This window comes from Salvelinus sp. IW2-2015, linkage group LG24 (assembly GCF_002910315.2).
Source record: "Salvelinus sp. IW2-2015 linkage group LG24, ASM291031v2, whole genome shotgun sequence".
Lineage (NCBI taxonomy): Eukaryota > Metazoa > Chordata > Actinopteri > Salmoniformes > Salmonidae > Salvelinus > Salvelinus sp. IW2-2015.
In genome coordinates, this window is record NC_036864.1 from 6,111,533 (window position 1) to 6,128,273 (window position 16,741).

At 44.1% G+C, this 16,741-nt stretch overlaps 1 protein-coding gene across 1 annotated transcript in view; it reads right to left on the bottom strand.

Annotated features, from left to right (window-relative positions):
• The window catches only part of LOC111951340 (cGMP-inhibited 3',5'-cyclic phosphodiesterase 3A-like), a 118,335-nt gene extending 103,081 nt beyond the window's left edge, over positions 1-15,254 (bottom strand). The window contains exon 1 of the mRNA XM_023969396.2: positions 13,727-15,254. Coding sequence (XP_023825164.1) covers positions 13,727-14,647 — 921 coding nt within the window. The 5' untranslated portion in view covers positions 14,648-15,254. The remainder of the gene's footprint in view (positions 1-13,726) is intronic.
• Between the last annotated feature and the right edge of the window lie 1,487 nt (positions 15,255-16,741).

Genomic DNA, 16,741 nt, shown 5'->3' on the forward strand with positions numbered 1-16,741 from the left:
AAAGAGAGGAGATGGTCCTCCTGTGGGGGTGGCAAAGGGAGGGACCGTGACCAGTTACGGGCCTAGGACACGGGCTTTCAGTACTTTGAGAAGCATCTGAGTTATAAATAGTGTTATATTGTAAACAGCAACCAACCATCTTCAGTTACCATCCTCCACCACAGCTCTACTGATGGTCCACTCCAGCCCGCAACATGATGGCCCGTTCCTCAGAGCACATTGGGCACAGATCAGGGCAACATGAATGCGCGTGCACGCACGAACACACACACACACGCACGACACACACGCACACCACCACACACACACCACACAACGCACCAACACGGAGATCTGCCGTTACATAACAGTGTGTGATGGCAGCTGAGGACTGCCAATGCCGCGCTGGCATCTGTCCATCTGAAAGATGGACTGAGAAGAGAGGATAAAGTACAGGAAAGAAGGGAGAAGAGGAAAGAGACTGGAGGGCGAGGAGACTAAAGATGGTAATGAGTTTAGAGAGGAGAGAGAGTTACCACCCAAGTACCAGGGATAACTACTTCCCCAACAACATTTACGATTACATTGTAAGTCATTTAGGCAGACGCTCTTATCCAGAAGCGACTTACAAATTGGGGTTAGAGAGGATTACTTTAATCCTATCCTAGGTATTCGCTTAAAGGAGGTGGGGTTTAGGTGTCTCCGGGAAGGTGGTGATTGAACTCCGCTGACCTGGCGTCGTGAAAACACTTTGAATTGAGAGAGAGAGAGACACACACACACAACATTTTTACATCTAAGCATGCAGAGTGAGATGTAGAGGGACAGGACAGTGGACATTGGGTCTTATGTATGTGTGGGTTGGTACAGGCCCTTTCTACTTCTGATGAAGGCAAGGGTGGAGAGATGTTTGGCGCTTCATTTCATATCAAGTCCCCATCTCCCTGTGCCACTACAGTTTAACAACGTTACAACTACTGTCATCCATGCGTCACTGCCAGAGAACCGCTGGCTGCTTCAGACAAACAAGTACTGTCTTAAGTGTCATGGAAGTTGTCATCGCACCTTAGAGAAAGGAGGAGGAGAAAGACCGAGTAGGATGGGGTTCTGGGGATCTCTCCAGCTCAGGGACTTGGAACAATGACACCTCCCTTCACAAAATGTCACATTCCCACTATCCCTTTTCACCACCCCTAGCCCGAACTCCGCGAAGCTCCTCTGTCCAACATGTAACACACTCTGTAAAGTGTTTACTGTTCACTACACACACACAGACGCTTTCTGTGATATATACAAATACACATGCTGTCGTTGTGTCCCAAGTTGTGTAATTTTGCATTTATAAGCAAATTCTGGCACAGCGTCATCAGCCAAGAGCTTGAGAGGTAACAAGCCACCATAGTCCAACCATCTCTCTTCCACACACGCAACACACACGCACACGCACACGCACACACACACACACACAACACCCACACACACACACACACACACACTCACACACACACACACACACACACACACACACAATTTGTTTATACCCAGAGCATTCATCTGGCTGGGTTTTTCAACGGGAAATCTCCTGCTCTGGAAACCCATTAGGCCTTCTGGTTGTAATTCACAGGGGGTGGAGGTGTGTGGTGTGTGGGCAGTGGGACACACTGAGGATAACAACCCTCTCGTCCTCCACCAAAAAACAACCGACAAGAAACTTACTCTGGTTGTGAACCTGAACAAACATTATCATAGCTATTTTTTCCTGTTATCCCCATGCTCATAACACGTATCCAGCCACATGAAAAATCTGAGAAAAAGCAGTTGTCGGCAAAGAAAAACAAACAAATAAAAGGCCGAATGTTCACGCAGCATGATGATGTCTTCTTCAAGCGCCTTCAGTCACTATAGTTCAGGTCCCTGCATACGTCTGTGGCTCAGAATGCCTTGCCTTGTTTTACACAAAATTACCACTCAAGAAGACAAGGGAATAACTAACTTCTCCAACAAACATAGAACAGAGCAGGTTTGGCAAGGCTGGCCGAGGGATAAGGGCAGAGAGAAACACCCACTGTCTTAGTGCTTTCCTATACTTAGCTCTGTGCATTTTCAGGCCTTGCATACAAACATATAATGCCTTCAGAAAGTATTCACACCTTTAACTTTTACCCACATTTTGTTGTGGAAAAGCTGCATTTAAAATTGATTAAATTGAGATTTTGTGTCACTGACTTACCCAATGTCAGAATGGAATTACAGTATGCTTTTAGACATTTTCATAATTAATAAAATGTATCAAAAAATGTAAAAACTGAATATGTTTTGAATCAATAAGTACTCAACCATTTTGTTATGGAAGGCCTAAATAAGTTCAGAGTAAACGTGTGCTTAACAAGACGCAATGGACCTCACCTGTTGGCAATTAATATGACCATGACTACCCTCATCTCTGTACCCCACACATACAATTATCTGTCGAGGACCCTTCAGGTCGAGCAGTGAAATTTCAACACAGATTCAACCACAAAGACAGGAATGTTTTCCAATGCCTCACAAAGAAGGGCACCGATTGGTCGATGGGTAAATAATAAAAGCATGACATGAAATATCCCTTTGAGTATGGTGAAGTTATTATTACACTTTGGATGGTGTAATCAATACACGCCAGTCATACATGAATACAGGGCGTCCTTCCTAACTCAGTTGCCGGAGAGGAAGGGAATCCGCTCAGGGATTTCACCACTAAAACAGTTACAGAATTGAAATGGCTGTGATAGGAGGATGGATCAACAACATTGCAGTTACTCCACAATACTATAACCTAAATGACAGGGTGAAAAGAAAGAGCCTGTTATAGATTAAAAAATATTCCAAACATGCATCTGTTTTGCAATAAGGCACTAAAGTAAACTGCAAGATGTGGCAAAAATTAACTTTATGTCCTGACACACAGAGCGCTTATGTTTGGGGCAAAATCCAAAACAACACCATCACTGAGTACCACTCTTCATCTTTTCAAGCATGGTGGTGGCTGTATCTTGGTTATGGGTATATTTTGTCTTGGAAAAGACTAGGGAGTTTTTTGGATAAAAAGAAGCGAATAGAGCTTAAGCAGAGCAATCTAGAAAAACCTAAGAGGAAAACCTGGTTCAGTCTGCTTTTCCACCAGCAGCTGGGAGATGAATTCCTTTTAGCAGGAACAAAATAAACCTAAAACACAGTAGGCTAACTATACACTCGATGTTGCTTTACCAATGATGACTTGAATGTTCCTTGAGTGGCCTAGTTACAGTTTTGACTTAAATTGGCTTGAAATCCTATGGCAAGACTTGAAATGGCTGTCGAGCCATGATCAATCAACCAACTTGGATCTAGAGCGTTTAATAGAATAGATGTGCAAATATTGTAACAATCCAGGTGTGCAAAGCTCTTTAGAGACTTACCAGAAAGACTCACGCGTGTAATCACTTGCCAAAAGTGATTAGATTCGAATATTTCTGTATTTAATTCAAGACAAGACATAAGTCACGGGGTATGATACTTTCTGAAGTAGAGGGTCGAACGGTTGTGATTTTTTTTCAAACGCCGATACGATACCGATTATTGATGGAACAAAAAGCCGATAACCAATTAATCGTCCGATTTTTTTTATATATTTATATATAACCTATATTTTATATATAATATGACAATTACAACAATACTGAATTCATTAGTCAATAATAATGAGAACATGTTCAAATTGGTTTAAAATAATGCAAAAACACAGTGTTGGAGAAGGAAAGTAAAAGTGCAATATGTGCCATGTAAAAAAGCTAACAATTTAGTTCCTTGCTCAGAATATGAGAACACTATGAAGCTGGTGGATGCCTTTTAACACAAGGTCTTCACTATTCCAGATATAGAAGTTTTCAGTTGTAGTTTATATAGGAATTATAGGACTATTTCTTCTCTACTACCATTGTATTTCATATACCTTTGACTATGGATGTTCTGTATGGGCGCTATAGTATGCCAGCCTAACTCGGGAGTTGAAATAGGGTTGAAGACATAAACAGCGCTGTGTCTTCAAGCATTGCAAAGAGCTTGCCTGGGAAACGCAGAAGTGCTGTTTTGATGAATGCTTTATGAGCCTGGCTGTGCTACCACGCTCAGTCAGCACTGCTCTTTATAAATATCAAATATATAGACTTAATTTATAATATAATAAACACAATCAGAATACGAGCATTAGGTCATTAATATGGTCAAATCTGGTTAAACTATAATTTCGGAAAACAAAATGTTTATTCTTTCAGTGAAATATGGAACCGAAGTCTAAATATTGGTGTTACAACTTGCTACAACCTTCAATGTTAATGTCTAAATTTATGTAAAATTCTGGCAAATTATTAGGTCCTAATAGGAAGACATTTTCTTTCACACAGTTCGCAACCGAGCCAGAACGGCCCAAACTGCTGCATATACCTCTGACTCTGCTTGGCAGTGAACGGCAAGAGAGTGACACGAATTGTCCTTTAATATTGGCCTGCTAACATGAATTCTTTTTAGCTAAAAATGCAGGTTTAAAAAAATATACTTGTGTATTGGATTTTAAGAAAGGCATTGATTTTTTGGTTAAGGTAATTGGGTGTGACAATAGTGCTTTTTTCACGATGTGCTTTCATAAAATCATCACACCGTTTGGCGAGAAGGCTGTGATTGTGATGAATAATTACAGGCACCGCCATTGATTAATATGCCACCGTAGGGACAAGTAGTTATACTATCATTTCATCAACCATGTGTAGTTACTAGTGATTATGTGAAGATTGATTGTTTTTTATAAGATAAGGTTTAATGCTAGCTGCATTACCATTGGCTCCTTGCTGCATTTCCGCGTAACAGGGTGGTCAGCCTCACGCAGTTCCTTCGTGGATTTCATGGTAACGCCAATAATCGGCGTCAAAATGCCGATTACCGATTTTTATTGAAAATATATTTTAATGATCATTCTTGAGATTTTTCTACATCTTATTGGAGTTCTACCTGTGGAAATTTCTATTTGATTGGACATGATTTTGGAAGGCCCACACTGTTTATATAAGTTCACAGTTGACAGAGCATGTCAGACGCAAATAACCAAGCCAAAGGTTCGAAAGAAATGTCCGTTTGCTCAGAGACAGGATTTGTGTCTAGGTACAGATCTGGGGAAAGGGTACCCAAAACGTTCTGCAGCATTGAAGGTCCCCAGAATCCAGTGGCCTCATCATTCTTAATTGGAGTAAGTTTGGGAACACACAAGACCTCTTCCAGAGCTGGCGCTCTGGGCAAACTAAGGCAATCAGGGGAGAAGGGCTTGGTCAGGGAGGTGACGCAAGAACCCGATGGTTCCACTGCTACAGAGCTTCCAGAGTCCCTCTGTGGAGATAAGAGAATCTTCCAGAAGGACAACCATCTCTGTAGCACTCCACCAATCAGGCCTTTATGGTAGAGTGGCCAGACAGAAGCCACTCCTCAGTAAAAGGCACATGACAGCCCACTTGGAGTTTGCTAAAAGGCCCCTAAAGACTCTCAGACATGCGAAACAAGATTCTCTGGTCTGATGAAACCAAGATTGAACTCTTTGGCCTGAATGCCAAGCGTCACATCTGGAGGAAATCTGGCACCATCCCTACGGTGAAGCATGGTGGTGGCCACATCACGCTTTGGGGATGTTTTTCAGTGCCAGCAACTGGGAGACTAGTCAGGGTTGAGGGAAAGATGAACGGAGCAAAGTATAGAGAGAACCTTGATGAAAACCTGCTCCAGAGCAGAGCAGGACCTCAGACTTGGATGAAGGTTCACCTTCCAACAGAACAACGAACATAAGCACACAGCCGAGACAACGCAGGAGTGGCTTTGGGACAAGTCTCTGAATGTCCTTTAGTGCCCCAGCCAGAGCCCAGACTCGAACCCGATTTAACATCTCTGGAGAGACCTGAAAATAGCTGTGCAGTGACACTCCCCATCCAATCTTTCAAAGCTTGAGAGGATCTGCAGAGAAGAATGGGACAAACTCCCCCAAAAAAGGTGTATCAAGCTTGTAGCGTCAYACCCAAGAAGACTCGAGGCTGTAATCGCTGCCAAAGGTGCTTCAACAAAGTTCTGAGTAAAGGGTCTGAACGCTTATGTAAATGTGATATTTCARCTTCTTGTTTTTTTATAAATTAGCAGCAATTTCTTCAAACCTGTTTTTGCTTTGTCATTATGGGCTATTGTGTATAGATTGATGAGGGAAAAGAACTCATACATTTTAGAATAAGGCTGTAATGTAGCAAAATGCGGAAAAAGTCAAGGGGGTCTGAATATTTTTGGAGTGCACTGTATACCATTTTGCTTCTACATAAATAGTTAGAACCCATGACCTTAAAGATATCCAGGTCCAAAACAGCTTCCGTTCCATCACAAAGTTGACCTATATACTATTGAATGTTTTTAACATGATGCATCTGAGCAATATCCCTTCATCCATAAAAGCTGAGCTAAGCTGAGGTAACTTATGACTCATTAATAGTTCCAAGACATCTGCATCCAATACTAGTACATTGTTGCCTTGCCAAAACAAGACAACAACTTCTTGGCTTAAGCAGAAACAGGCAAGTAGCCTACTGTCCCTATCCAATCCCAGACCCATTTCTCAGGATAAAGATCTGATCCAACCTAGTGTGATCCAGCAGCAGGCTCTCTTTGGCTCCAGGAACAGACGGCTTCGTGCAATTCACTGCATTGCGCACGTCTCCATTGTGTTGTGCGTAAAAGCAGCATTACACAAGCAAGGAGAGTAATAGAAGTGAAAAACACTACCAGCTGCATGTGATGCAATTACGCTGGCAATTATMTGATAGACAACCACAGCACCAGGCACTGTGGAGCCTTAGAGGAGGCAGGGAGGGAGGCAGGGGGCAGGGAGGACACTGCAGCCCAGCAGACTGATGACAGCGCAGAAGCATTGGGCGACTCAGAGGGCTAGCCTGGAACCCTCTTGGTCCACAGAAAGCTCAATTGTATGAGATTCTATTCCGAAGCAACAGCAATCTGTAATGTTAATTTTTCATACCTTTATATGGACAGGTAAGCCATTGAGAAAKAATTACATTCTACAACAAGGACCTGGTTAAACAGTATGAACATTTATAAACACTCATCTCTCAAACACACACACACCGAACACAGTAACGCTGCATGCTCAACTAGGCCATGGTAATCAACCACAGTGACGTGACCTGTGGACAGGAGCTATGGTTTATGAGGACTCCTCCGTGGTTTATGAGGACTCATACATGGTTTATGAGGACTGTGGTCATCTGGAAGGCTCCTCAAGGACAGTTCTCCAATGCTGCTGCTACAGGGGCTTGAGCCATCCATTTCTTATAACAGGACGCTATTGTAGACATTTTGAGAAATGTAGCATATTTTCTCATTACACTTATGATTAATCGAATTCACACAATTGATCACATTGGCTGGCTGGCTGTTCTCTCCAATGAACTGATAAAAACRCCCTTTACATAATTATTTTAATAAACTTCCCTTCTTTCAAAAAACAAAATATCTGACCATGCAGCAGTACACCTCCTTGTATGCTGACTGAGACTCCTCCACGCCTCTCCTCCTGAACATGGCATTGTGCTGTGCTGTGTTGCACGGCATTTAGCCCACTTCTCTCTCTAATTAAAATAGACTCAGGGAAAACAAACCCTGCACCAAAATCCTTCAACCTTTTTCTCTCTAGCCTCTCCCTCGCTCTCCCTGGCGCTCACTCGTTTTCAGACGGACAAACAGACAGATGTACAGACCTGGTTTCTGTTAAAGGCTGGCTTTCTTCCCCCCCCTCCCCATCTGCCTGGGCATATTTTCAAACTAAAACACACCATTGAGTGGGTAACAGTACGCTCCTTGTCTGGGGCCAGGGGCTCATATGGCTGGCCAGCAGGGTAGCCACTCTGTATATGGGGAGAGGGGAGAGGAGAGCGCGTTGAGGGGAGAGAGGAGAGAGGAGAGGCTAGCCGGGAGCAGGGTGAGGGGAGTAGGAAGTTGGGAGCAGGGAGTGAGTTGCAGGGGAGAGAGGAGGAGGGCAGGGAGCAGGGAGCGGGGGAGAAGGGAGCTGGGCAGCGGCCAGTCCAGGTTAAAAWAACAAGCTGCCTCTCAGCAGTGGGCTTAGCAGCCCTACAGCTACAGCTAGTCAGCTAGAGTTGGGGCTCAAGCTTTCTCTCTCTCTCTCTCGCTGGTACACACGTACACACACAAATTCTCAGAAACGCACACAGATGCACAAACACACACACAAACACATCCACATGCGGGCACACCTTGCATAGGCACACACATACCGGTATGTGGACAAACCAGTATGGTACTGACGCACACATATGTGGACACACACACAAACGTGCCTTCACAATCATGCATGAATACATACATATGCTTGGCTGCCCAGGCAAGCATACAGACACATCCCATCCCTCCTGTTTCACATGTGAGTGATGTTGACGTGAGTCTGATAATGAACTCCTAATGAGGAGGATAAGTCAGACTKTGACAACCGGAGGCAGAATYTCTCTTTGGGATGACTCTGSTCTCTAACTCCAGACACARTACTGGCTTTTCATAGGCTACTGTGAGACTATACAGGCATCTGCTATGTTTCACTAGTGAATGGAAAGAGAAAACAACTTAAATCCTAATGTACCTTCAGGTACTGGATAGAAAAAAACAAGTACATGGAAAAGAACCATTGTCTATATAGGAGACACTGTCTTGGCAGCCGCGGCAGAAACTGTAGAAATGTTTWAGTGTTTGGAGTGAGTGTGTGTTAGTATTTGAACGTGGTGTCTGTTAGTGTTTTAGTGAGCAGAGCGGTGCTGTGGTGTGTTTATAAGAACAGTGGTGAGGTTTCACAGGCCAGCTAGGCTGTTGTCCTGTTACGACTGACATATTTGGTAGACTTGGCAGGAAACTGTTCTCCCTCCTTCATTTCTCTCCATCTCTCTTATGTCTTTCACCACTCTCCATCCCCATCCTTCTCTTCCTCACTTGCTCTCTGCCCTCCATTCCTCCCTCCCTCCTTCTCCACCTACCTCTGGTCAGAATGAGGCAGTCCATTCATAATTTTTTCTTCATAAGAGCTACAGCTGCACACCTGGTGACATAGGGGCACGGCTCTCTTCGCTTGCTCTCCGTCTTTCTTTCTCTACCTCTCCTACCCTTTACCCCTGCCTCTCTATCTATCAATCTACATCTTCCTCTGTTGCTCCCTCTTTTCTCCCTCTCTGCATCTCCCCCYCTCTCTCTCTTTGCTTCTCCCTCCCACTCCCTTCTTCCCCTGCATCTCTCTCTACCTCCCTACCTCAGCCTCTCCGTCTCTCTTCCTCTTCAGGACCATGTTCTGGTGATGATTCTTCCTCTTCAGGACCATGTTCTGGTGATGCTGTTCTCTGAGACTCGGGTCGCTGTGCAGCGCTGGGTTTTTTAAATGAATGAGGTTTGGCAGCCAGCGGCCCCATCATCCAGCTGAAGCTACACATTCCTCGGACACCCTCTCACAGTCTCAGCTAGGCCCCTCTCACTCACAACCAAAATAAGGTTGGCCGTGCTGAGCTTGTGAGTGCGTGTGAGTGAGTGAGTGTGCGTAAAAGATCCCTCTGTCCATTCACACACAGACAAGCTCAATTAAACAGAGAGGGCTAGGCAGACTAATAAAGTCAACATTCGGCTTGTCTCGTCGTCAGGTGGAAATGACACCCTCTCTGCTTCCGACAAGATGAAAACAGGTGAATATACACTATGACAACATGTAGAGGAATATGCTCAACACACACACAAGCACACACACAAGCTCGGCACGGCCAACCTCATTTTGGTTGTGAGTGAGGGGCCTAGCTGCGACACACACACAACAAGCCACTATGTTAAGTACAAACCGGTTCCAAGTTAATCTGTTTTTGTACAGATGTAGGATCTTAATTTGAGACAGTTTGCAACAGGAAATGTGGATTATAATTCATCTACATTTTTGTAGGGGTTGATACATTTTTCTTAAGGGAAAATCAAGTCTGAAATTTCAAAGTGGGAATTACAAACTTCAGAAGCCTTTTAAAACCTCAAATACACTACAAGCTTTACATTGCAGTTCTCCTGCAACAGGGTGATTAAATTAAGATCCTACATCTGTACATGATCCAGGCCCTTTTGGGAACAATAGTCTAAACCTATGAGGGCAGATAGAATAGTCCAGCCTACTAACCTTGTATCAGTGGCACAGAAATTCAGGAATCTATGGCACAGAGCATAATGTGGCGGGTCTCTGTGGGAATGAATGTGCGTCATTGAGAGAATAGGGTTTCCCTCAAATAGATTCTTGCTGCACCCTTTTCTCCTTCAAATTTAACTGAATCACACCCTCTCTCTCTTTCCTTTCTCTCTCTATCTGTCATTCTCTCTCTCTCTGTCATTCCCTCTCTCTCTCTCGCTGTGGCATAGAAATATTAAGACGTTTGATAATTAGGTAATATACAGTTCGAAAATTGAACAAAATTCAGAACTGTTTGGACTATTGGAGACCCATTCCCCAACTCTTTTTCAAGCATTCAACTATTTTAGCAGAAGCATTGTTATAATTTATGGCATTGTATAATATACAGTCCTCTTGTGTGTGTGGATAGGGAAAATGAGAAGGAGAACCAAGGCATAAACTAATCTCATATGAAATTGCTTTTTTAAATGTCCAATTTACAACTTCTCTATTCCTGAGCCAAAGTTTGGATTGAATCAGCCCCAAACTCACTAGAAAAGGCTATTTCCTCGAATCATATCCCTCTAGAAGCCTCTGCTGAAATACAAACAGTTTTTGCAGCTAGCTAGTCCACTGCAGCGCTACCGCAGAGCTACTCATACTGTCTAAAAAGAAATGTATATCATGATATGTTATTGGAAGTGCTCTAACGTTCTAAGAAATCCCCCAGAAATTCATTAAAAAGCTATTTATGRACCAGTAATCTATCTGAAACGGTTYCATCTGACATTACAATGTCTTCCTCAAACTATACATGCTATATTATACAGATGGTAATGATTTACTAWGAACTGAATGTTCATAAAGCMTACCTTACACATTTATAAACACATTGTAAACGTGACATTATGGCTACAGAGAGCAAAACAATGGCGACAGGAAAGTTTGAAGTAGCAGTGGAGGACTTCTTGRGGCTGTTTGATGCTGCAATGTAAAGCAAGAACACATTCTGGCAGGCAGTCAGCAGAGGCTGGCTCATAAATACTGCAGGAGGGAAGGTTTATGAAAATCTATGCTTCTCTGAGTTGAGCGAGAACTGCACCCAGAGGAGAGCTAGACACAAACACACACACACACGCAAGCACACACGCACACAAGCACGCATGCACGCACACACAAAACGAGATTAGTTATTTTTTTTATCCTTAGGAAAAACGAAAGGCTGCTTCTAAAATTATACCCTATTCTATTTGTATTGCACTAAAAAGCCATTCACTATGGAGAATACAGAATAAWGTCCTWCCATCATAGGTGACATTTGATAATTTCCCATACTGTACAGCACATACTCTGCTGACCGGCGATCAGGCCCTGTTTTACAGACAGACTTGTTTTGATTCAGCCAGCGAGCCTCTCCTGGTGTAGCTAGCCTTCTCTCTCAAGAGGCTTACGCAACTCCCTTCAAGGAAACGCCTGTGGAGGACAGGACATGCTGCCTGGCCTGCCGCTCCGCACAGCACTCACCCTGACCAATCGCAAGGCCTCTTGAGTATCAAAGCTCCCGTAACCAAGTACTCTGAGAGAGGGGGGACAATTTGTCAGACCTCGTGTCGTTGTGTGTTGTTAGTGAGGTTGGTCAGCATCATTGAACACGATTTGATCAGATGACCCAGCACTAACACAATGTACAGTTCAAAAGGGATGTGCCCAAAGTCACTCAACAGTCAACACCAAAACACATGGCCTAAACAMGTTGCAWTAAACATCTGTATGAAGCTATGGGCCAGCTAGGGCCTCTTAYTTAAAAATAAGTCATTATATTCAAGAGTTTAGACAGCGTGCTAGTCCAGAGTACAATGTGCACTATCCTTGTGGATATCCATGTGGATTTTATATGTTCAATGTTGTTTTTTATGCTCCTTTGCTGCAAAACCAATTGCCCTCTGGGACAAATAAAGTTGAAACCTTTTGGAGAGTCCAGTATCCCATCTTTAATAGTGTGACATGCCTTCTGCCAACACAAAACGTCTGCTTGGATATTATCTCAACTTGGATACCTTTTTATTTTTGTTTTATTCTAATCTATCACTAGAGGGCGTAACTTCCATGGGAGGCAACACAGTAGTAACTRCTGAGAAGGTATGGAGGAGGTAGAGCTGTTGTGAAAGTTTACCCTTGAGGATCAGGGACAACAAATCTAACGTTTACGAGTGAAGGGTGTTGTATGACAGAGATCAGTCGTTGTTGATTCACTTTGTTGAAGAAATCACCGTTGAGATGATGCATTATGAACACTACCCACAGGTCTGGTTGACATACTAGAGTACCTCAGCTTCATATGGATGTGTTCATTCACCTCATACATGCTGAGGAGGATAAAAAACGTTGCCAGCAGTACAGCATGTCTTCTCYGTTGTACAGCTTATAAAGGCTGTATACTTGGGGAGCCCCATGCATAACACTTGTACATCTGCACCTAAAATGTAGCAGCTGTACTAACTTTGGATTGCAATTCAATGATGAGAAAAGACATCAGGAGATACAAAAGAAAGTCCAACATTGCACAAAATCTGTCCTTAAAGACAGGAAACCCTTCTCAGGATACACAGTGTCCTTAGACATAAAATAAACCAAGCACGAGGCCGAATAAAACAATAGGCAAGGTCAGTAAATGCAMTTGAATACAATAAAAAGCTACTCTAGAATGTGTACCTTCACATTTAAGATTAATTTCTTATCCATTTAAGCCACATTCAAGCCGGTCTGTAGAATGCAATTCCCGGTAACCACCGTATAAAAAACACATGAATTACAGTAAACCATGSGGAAATGTGTTTGATATCAGTCTCYAACTACTGATAACCTTTTCAAATTGGTGTGAGCTGACGTGAAAGCCTTTMCTCCGACCCACAGCCACCCGGCCAGGTCAAACAAAAGGCCGGGTTTGAGGGCTGGTTATCAGCCCTGACTCTGTCTCAGGTGCCCCACCCTGGTATGACTTACTACCTGAAGGGCAAAGCAATCCTTCACTAGATGGAGGGACTGGACACACAGTATATACACTATACTGACCACTGGACAGTGGTATACAGTTGTTTATCAAAAGCACAAACACATAGTTGCCATTTGAACAGTGGCCTACTTTAAAATAGAACGGGAAAGGGAAAAGGGGTTGGAACGTGCATGCAGAGAKTATTTCCCTTTAATAGCGTAGATAAAGTGCYCATGATAGAATCGGCACAAGTTAACACACGTGTTCTATATTCAGAGTAGCCTATAGGAATATGTGTCGGAGAAGAAGCTGAGCTTTGAGGCATCCCGCAAAGTAATTCAAAGGACCCGTCTAATGTAATAATAATAGGCCTAATAATAATAACAATAATCATAATCATAATAATAATAATACATTCGGGCACAATGCGTTAATTGTGGGCACATTTTTGTGCCATTCCCTTGCCCTAAAAAAAAAGCCAAACATTCAAATTATAGCTAAGCTTTTACCTGTTCCCGTGGAATGCATGGGAGCGAGGTCCTTCGGTGGGACTTGCTGTTGCTGTGACTGTGCGCCATGTCTGAAGAGACCACCGAACTGGACCTCCGTCGTCTTTTAAACACGGGAATGATATTATCTTCCTTCCCCGCTGTCACGTAGCTACAACCCGCCCCGAGTGGCCCTGAGCCCGTCAGGAGCCGGTCAGCATACCTCGCTAGCAGGACCCCCAGCACTCCTACCAGGTACGCCAGGTAGGGTCTCCAGCTGGCCCGGACCTTGTTGAGGGAGACGAGAGACACAGTCCTGATGATGCTGATGAAGACGATGACGGAAACCCCCTGTCCGAGCCTGACCACCATCAGCGCCCCGCCGGCTAGACAGGACAGAACCACCACGGTGGCGGTAAACGACAGCAACTGGTCCTCCGCACCGTGCAGGAGAGACTGCGCCGCGGCTTCGCCCAAGTGACACACTGCCAACAGAAACACCGCGGTCCGGATCAGCACCCCGCAGCGGATCAGGTACAAGCCAACCCAAAAGAAGGCACATACGAGAGTGAAGACAGGGGACACCAGGTACCATACGTTCAACAACAGTTCCACCACACAGCTCGCCACGAAATGAACTAGAGATCCAGACTCGCCGTTATTCTCTCTGTTACTGCCGCAACTCTGCTGCTCCACGTCCCAGTCAACCAATCTGACCAGCAAAGCGAGAATAACCGAGACAGAGCCCACACACACTGCGGAGGACAGTCTCCGGGAACTCCATATTTCTGCGAGTCTCAGCCACGACTGGCAGCCTGCGTCCTGATACAGAGGAGTGACACATGTTTTCACATAGCCGTTGCGCTCCACCGCCCGCGGGCATTTCTCATGAGCCCTCCTTGATATACCTCTGCCACTGTCAGCTTCCACTTCCATCGCCATCACATAGGGGGAGCGAAGGAAGCGGCGTGAACTATATATTTGCAGTGTGTAAATGTAAACGGCTCAGTGCATTTTCATACCATGTTTGCTAGAGAGAGCCATAACGCGCGGCAGTGTGTGGGACTGTGCGCTACTGCATGGGGCTTCCAAATTATTGACCCATTTCTCCCCAAAACACACACAATGTAGACTACGTAAAAATACAGAACACTATTGATTGAACTAACAAACGTACTGAAAAAAAGTAACGGTTCACTGTGTAGACTTCAACAAACCGCGTAAAACATCCCCATATTTTCYCTAGTCCTCTCTGCGCGGGAGCAGCCTCCATCCAGTGAACCAGAAAGAGCAACTCTTGGCGATTCGCACATCTAGGCCACTGCCTGCATCTCCTCTCATCYCCCTCTATATCGCCCTCCCGCACAACACTCTCCTCTCTCCTTTGTGCCGCTCCGTCTGTTTCTCTCTCGGTGTTATGTCTCCCTCACGTTTCTTCTGCTCTTCATAGGCTAGGCTACTACTCTCCTATTGAAGGAACAGCAGCCGAGTTTGCCGAAGCGTGGCACACTGCTGCGCGGACGTAAATCATGTTWACATAGAGATTTCCTGGTGTATTTTTTTTTTTTTTTTACGGAGATGAAATAGAGCCCCGGCTTGGTCCGGTGGCTCGAAAGGCGTCACAAAACAAAGCAATAATGATCGTGATGGTATTGATTATAATTATGATAATGATTGCAATAATTAGGCCCATTTCCACGAACATCAATTATAACATTTTCTGTAGGCTCTGCTGGAAATAAATACCATGTCATGGTAGTAGAACATGGCTCGTGAGATTCCCAGTGCAGTTGGAAACCGCTGGCAGAAGATCCCACGTTTTTTCTATGGAAGGTGTACCTTGAATAATGGATATTAAACTCACTTGCTGGGCTACGTCATCCAATCCATATCCTAAAAAGATGAGCTCAATTTACACCTCTTCTCTCATASCGTATTTCATGAAAGGAATGAACTTCAAAGGGTAACCATTAGGCTATCTTTCACTCTTATCAACTTATCACATTATTTTACGGTAAGCCAAATCGATTGTCAGTAAAGAGGAGACCAGGCAGGTGCAACTGAAGGGCAATTCACATGATGCTTCTACATCTGCATTGCTTGCTGTTTGGGGTTTTAGGCTGGGGTTCTGTACAGCACTCTGTGACATCGGCTGATGTAAAAAGGGCTTTATAAATAAATGTGATTGATGTAAGACTGGATCTGAGGTTTGTGAAGTGGCATACATGGCACCCTATTTAGTAAAAAGTAGTGCTTTATATAGGGAATGAGTGCCATTTGGGACCCAAGTTAGATTTGGAATATAAATTCCTCACATATTTTGGTAGAATAGAACAACTTTTGGGAGCAGTGTATTCAGAGAGGAAAGGTGTTTGAGATTGTGTTTACAGTATGCCACAGGTAGAGGTCACACATCCAACCTCCCTTCCTACCAGCTCTGTGTTGTCACATTGTACCTTGTTAATGCATGACCTTACATGCACTTTTTATTTATTGATTGAACCCTTATTTTAACAGGTAATTTGACTGAGAATACATTCTCATTTACAGCAACAACCTGGGGAATAGTTACAGGGGAGATGAAGGGAGATGAATGAACCAAYTGGAAGCTGGGGATGATTAGGTGGCTATGATGATACAGTATGAGGGCCAAAATGGGAATTTAACCAGGGCACCAGGGTTAACACCCCTACTCTAATCATAAGTGCCATGGAATCTTTAGTGACCACGAGAGTCAGGTCAACAGTTTAACGTCCCATCCAAAAGACGGCACCCTACACAGGGCAATGTCCCCAATCCCTGCCCTGGGGCATTGGGATATTTTTCTAGACCAGAGGAAAGAGTGCCTCCTACTGGTCCGCCAACACCACTTCCAGCAGCATCTGGTCTCCCATCCAGGGACCGACCAGGACCAACCCTGCTTAGTTTTAAAGGCAACATTGTACATTGGCACTCAGGTGTTATTCAAAAAACACTAAAAGACGTTTAACAATGAACGGCAAAGCCCTGCTCTCCAACTTAACCTTAACATGTTTA